The 6,455-nt window shown below is 33.0% G+C and overlaps 1 protein-coding gene across 1 annotated transcript; it reads right to left on the bottom strand.

The window, feature by feature from the left end:
* Nucleotides 1–2,141: 2,141 nt before the first annotated feature.
* LOC142324031 (uncharacterized) lies at nt 2,142–5,987 on the bottom strand. The gene has a single exon (XM_075364602.1). It carries the CDS (start codon nt 5,985–5,987, stop codon nt 2,142–2,144), a length of 3,846 nt encoding a protein of 1,281 aa, XP_075220717.1.
* Between the last annotated feature and the right edge of the window lie 468 nt (nt 5,988–6,455).

Here is a 6,455-nt window from a genome sequence, read left to right as displayed (position 1 = left end):
TAAATAACTCAGTCACTCAGGTGTGTATGATTCAAGAACTACCTTATTATGGAATCGGCACTTCCGGTAATGCACCGGAATTATCTTTTATGACAGCCCGCTTTCGGTAGCCGCCGAAAAATTCCACACATCATACTATCATTTTTTTTTTTTTTTTTTTTTAATAAGGCCTAAATAATTAATTATTCTTTATAAAAAATATTTTTTATATTGAAAATAACTGGAAATACGACCAATTTTAGGCAGCCATCGCCATTCCGATAATATTATCGTATAATAGATTGTGGTGTACTATAGGAATCAGAAAATCAATTTTATGTCCATAAGAATGCTGTTTACATTTCAAAACACAGATAAACAGGGAGAAAGTGGAACGCATTTCTGTAATCTTTTTACGTGAACAACGAGAATCGTGCAACGCTTTATTAGGTTATGAATTTATAGAATTCCGTAAAAAAAAAATTAATAATAATTCGATAAAAATTAAATTTATTAATATATATATATATATATATAAGAAATAAAATAACAAAAAAATAAAATAATTAACATACTAACAAAATATATACTTTTTCTTTTGATTCAAAATAGTCTATACTTCTAACTGTATTTAGTTTGTTTGGTAAACCTAATAATATATGTAAAAATTAATCGGAATATACATATAATAATGGACCTTGTAAGATATTTGTACGATAATAAAATATAATCCCTGAATAAGAGAAGAGCAAGGAAGGCGTCTGTAACATATTTGTCCGTGCTCTTCTATGAACTACAGATTGACTGACACTGAAAAAAGTATAACTCCTTCAAATAAAATTCATCTTATCAATCGATACAAAATTTCCATCTTTATCGATCGTAGAAACTTACAGGCTTCGATTCGATAGCATCATATGCGATCGATATCGTATAAAAACAAAAATAAATAATAATAATAATAATAAAATAAATCGCATGTCCTATTGTACTGTAATGGGTAACCCTGAGTTCTGTAAGGACAGCTTGGAAGTTTTATCATTTGTCAAGTCCTTCTTAAACAATAAAATTTTCGTACTTCATTCTATTAAACGATACAATACGTTACAATACAATACACATTGAGCACAAAAACTTTGTGACACACAACGACACAATGGTTCTCAGAGTATCAAGGCTCAATAGGAACTTTTGTAAATATCACCTATATTAATTAATTTTATTCTAAATAATGCAATATAGCCTACTTAATTTGTCCTCAGCACTCTAAGAATCACAATTAATGACTCAGTCTTAATTACCGGTTAACATTGTGCTGATGATTTCTTTTTGTAAACTGTCGGGTTTAACAAGGCAACATTAATAACAAAAATATTGGTCAGAAAAGCAAAATTAATTAGCGAACTTCTTTAAATTTCTTTTGTAAAATGTTTAAAGGTTTATTATAATCGATATGAGTTAATAAATACCTTTACATTTTATAATCCCGCTTTAGCAAAAATAGATATCCGTCAGTCGCTATCGATCCCAAATTACAACTGAGGAATTATTCCTGAATAGAGTTCTGTTGTACCAAAACGAAAATATTTTTCGTAGATATTAAAATTCATCGAGTTATTTCATCTATTTGATTTTTTCGATACGAAAAATTTTTCGATCGATATCGATTCCTGAATATTTCTATAAAAGCGGGTAAGTTATTTCTTTCTTTCTTCTAAGCACCATATTTAACTGCACATGTAAATTTATGGAATAAATTTTAAATATAAAATAAATAATTGATTCCGTAACATATTTTATTACAATGTGCTAAACTGACCGACGTCGATAAAAGTTTATACACTCATATACTCTTTCGCACACATATTATATTCTTTAGCCTTCCTTTTGACAATTTAAAGGTTCATCACAGTTGTAGCTGCACACGTCATATAACAACATATCAAAGTTTTAAACACTTTTACAAACGGGAATGTCTGTAGAGTTTTAATTTTTTTTAAGTCTGTTTAGAAATCATCTACGGATTATATTTATTGCTGGTATCATGCCTCCGATTAATTTACGTAATCATCTTAATTGTACAAAACTTTAAAAAATATGGATCGAAGAATAAGGTACTTATAAGGAACCTACTTGTTTCAAAATGAACTTTCATATTTTTACTACGTGGGTGTCAATTTGAACGACACCATTACTGGATTTTTAAGTCTCTCTTTAACCGGTAGGAACACGATGGAAGATAGGAAGGATTTATTGAAATCTACTTTTTTTGTATTCGGTGACATAAATTCACCCGAATCTTCTAGAATGAACGGCTGCATGATAACACTTTTTTGCGTATTAGGAACCGAAAAGGAAACCGGTATTTCTGTTTTATTGGCGATCAGTTCCAGCGACTCTTTCACCTGTATAAGAGCGCCGTTGACCTCATCGTCGATCTGTCGATCGGAATCGTGTCTTAATCTTTCATCCGAAGTAAAACTTTTCCTTAGGCCATCAGAAATCGGTACGCCGATAGAAACATTGTAATCTACTTCACCGGGATACATAACGGACTCGTCACTCCTAAGCTGTTCTTTAAAAACTCTTATTGCGCTTTCTCCTAAAATACTCTTATTGAATTCGAATATTCCTCTTTCTTTTGTGCATATTTCGCTAGCTTTCTGAAGAGGGGATGCGCTTTCTTTTAACCGACCGACATCTTTCAACTGATTTTCATTTTCGAGAATTTCCTTACCTTTAACCAATTCAAAGCATTCTGTTTGATTTAAACTTTCGTTCAGTTTGCCGTTATGAATATCGCCTCCAAAACTCACTGATCGTGACAAGTTGTGCGAAAGGTGATGTTTCTCTAAATCTTCATTGTTATCGAAAGTTAAAGAACAAATCTTGCACTGTAATCTTTGATTTTGTTCCAGTAACAGATTTGAACCGCTAATATGTGATCTCTCGTGAACGAATAAAAATGCAAGTATCGATGTCGAGAAAGGACAGTAAGAGCACTGATACTGTTTTGTATTAGTATTTTTTCCGTTGAAAATTGTGGTGAAAACGCTATTTTTAATGTTATTTTCTGAATTTCCATTCACTTGACAAGAAGAAGGTGATGATGACGTCTCAAATCTTTGCGTATACCCTTCGGGATTGTTTTTTGATAGGCAGTCGCTACCGTCTCTACTGGAACTCGTATTAATTAGTGAATTTCCCATCATGATATTCACCGTATCAGACTTCTTTAAAACGTCTTTAGGATATTTTTCTAGTCTTAATTCAAAATTACTTTGAAATTCCTTCCATTTTTCTTTACCTTCTTCCCCGTGATCGTTTAAAAGGTGCGCTTTAAGCCACTTCATGCTTCTGAATCTTCTACTACAGATGGCGCATACTTCCGTGAAATGACTGAAATACCTACTGTTCAAATCGTTTTGTTCCAACGGTTTCAAAGAAGGATCGGTATTGGGCGACTGATTCCTCGATATGTCTAGACCTAAAATTTCATCTACAATTCCGTGAGAATTTTGTTTATGAACTCTCAGGAAGTATTTACTGCACAGTTCTTTATTACAGATGTCACAAACAACCCCACCGATATGGGCACCGTTTTCAATCGATATACCGTGCATTCTTTGCATATGGGTTTTCATAAAATATTTATTGCACAATTCCTTTTTACAAATTTCGCAAAAACTGCTAGTCGGTGGGGTTTGAATTTCAGCTGTAGAATACATACCTTGCATTTGGTTTATTTTTAATAGATCGTCATTTTCTTTTGCAGCCTTTACGTTCAATGAATTATTCGCGTGAAACTGATCACCGGTCGCACCGTGACATTCGATTATGTGCTGATCTAATGAGCTAGTATTCGTGAATTGTTTTTGGCAGGAATTACAATCGATTTTTAATCCGTGAATAGATAATTGAGAATTTGAGTTTTCTTCCTCGCCCATCGCACCGATTTCTTCTAACAGATTGGCGTGTTCATTTTCAATATGAACTTCGAGCGACGCCGGATCAAAACCTTTGTGACAGATTTCACATTTCAGCATCATAGAATGACTGTTTTGAAAATCAAAACCAAAACATTTTTCTTCATCCGAGATACTTTTCTGTGAATTTTCTGAAATCGCATTTGAATCTGACTTAACAACCTGTTTTCGATTTAGTCCTTTTTCATCGTTAGTCGGAGAGTTGTTGTCTTTTGTAAGCGGGTTTTCTGACGACTCCTGAGGGTGCATGTACGAAGTGTGCATTTTTAAAAGGAAAATATTTTTAAATTTTTGGCCGCATAAATTACAAAATATTTCATCATTTTCTACATCAGAACACATTTTATCTACTTTTTCTGAACAATGGTCTCCTACAATCAAATTGAGTGGCATCACTTGGTTACTGAAAAGTGAAGAATTTTCATTACCGTTAGATCTTTCGTCCCTCCTTTCGCAATCTGAAGGTATAATACCATGACTTTTCATTTTATGAGTCCTCAAAAAATATTTATTACAGTATTCTTTGCAGCAAATATCACAGAACGCCTCGCTGTTAACGATTAATATTTTTTTCATTTTTTCAACCGATTCAATTTCATTACAAATATCATCCGATTGACACTGCTGAGTGTTAAATATCGACTGTATAGACGGGTTGTTGTTCGTTCCAGTCATCACTTCTGCGCTCATGCTTTCATCGGAATCCGATTCTCTGTCGTGTTTAATCGGCAAAGTTTGTTCGGCATTTGATTCGTGCTCCTTGTTTGATGTCGAAAAATTGCATTCTTTATTTTCTTTTTCAGTCGTACTGTTAATCGTGAAACCAGCAATAGTTCTAGACTGTGATAATCCAGAATGCATATCAGCATCGTCACACTTTTCTTGATTTCCTATACACATTTTTGAGTCGCTTGCGTTTTGGCTTTTCTGGTCTTGTCCGTCGGGAGGAGTATCAGGGAAGTTGGTATCAATTATGCCGTGAATTTTTGCCTTATGTCGTCTGACGAAATACTTATTACAAAATTCTCTCTGGCAGATATTACAAAATGCTCTTGTGTTTCCGTTTCCTATATTTTTTAGAAATGAAGTTACATTTTGTTGCGGTAAACAGACGGTCAGCTGAGGTTTCCTTAGTGGAGTTCTTGATATATGGGTAGCAGAAGGTATAACTTCATTTACATTGGAAAAGTAATTAATAAAAGGCAAGGAAGGAAGAGCGTCAATTACATTTGGTCCGATATTCTCCATATAAATACCATGTTTATTAGCTTTGTGTGTTTTTAAAAAATATTTGTTACAAAATTCTTTATTACACAAGTCACAAAACGCTTCTGGATTAAATATTCTTAACGGTGAACCGGAATGAGGGGCGCTATTAGGTATGTGAACAGATTTTACCGCTGGAAAAGAAAGAGGTGAAGAAGATGATGAAACAAATGTATTGTCCTTTTTGTACTGTATCCCTTCAAAACAGGATTCTTGATATGGAGAAGTTGTAATGTCCTGAGTCGTTTGCGTTTTCCCTACGTTATTAGTCGGACTACTATCTGATATTTGGGCTCTAACAAAACTATCTACAAAATTTGTTGAATTTTTTGCATTCGAAAGATTAATAGGAAGTAAAAAATTATTATCTTTATTCCTAAAATTATCTTCTCGATTACAAGATTGTTCAAAATCATCTCTATTATCGTCAGTCCTTTTCAAATCGTATTCTTCTTCGTTATTAATCGTATCGTTTACTTTGTTATTTTGTGAAATTTTATTAAATGAAGAATCGGCTTCATCGTTAAATTTTAAATCTCGCTTTTGCTTATCCGTTGCTACTTTATCTACATAACTTTCACCGTCCGACAAAGAGTCGGATGATGCTATCCTTACCGGTTTCGATTGTTTTCTTCTCTTTTTTACATGCCCTCTTTCTTGGTCGACGTCTAGTTCCGATAAAAGACGTTTGCCACCGTCCTCATCGACGACTTTGACGATATCTGTTTCGATATCGTGCTCGATACCCAAATTCATGCTAAAAACCATCATTTTTCTGCAAGGGCTTAAGGTCAGAAATTGAACTGCTGTCGATGCCATTAACTCTTTTCAGCCTTATGACTGCTTTCGTATTGGACTATCAGGAACTTTTCGACACGACCTCCATATCCTGAAATAAGAGAAAAATTGTCAGTAAAATTATAACAATATTATTTTTCTTAAGAAACAAGAAAGTTTACAATGTCATAATTACGTAAAATAAGTAAGCATTGGAACACCGAAAAGTCGAGAAAAAAATGAGTAATCGCAGAAAAAAGTACGTTAACTATTTTTTTATTTTTTTATTAGAGAGCATTATAAAATAGAAATCTTTATTCGATATAATCTGAAAAGAACTTCCTTAGTTTTCTACAATAAAATATAAACTTTCCGTAATCAGTAGGTTTTAGATTAAAAAAATTAACTTATTACTGCCGATAAATTACTTTATAAATATTTACAAAT

Source organism: Lycorma delicatula, chromosome 4, assembly GCF_047948215.1.
Source record: "Lycorma delicatula isolate Av1 chromosome 4, ASM4794821v1, whole genome shotgun sequence".
Lineage (NCBI taxonomy): Eukaryota > Metazoa > Arthropoda > Insecta > Hemiptera > Fulgoridae > Lycorma > Lycorma delicatula.
This window is presented reverse-complemented; position numbering and strand designations above follow the sequence as displayed.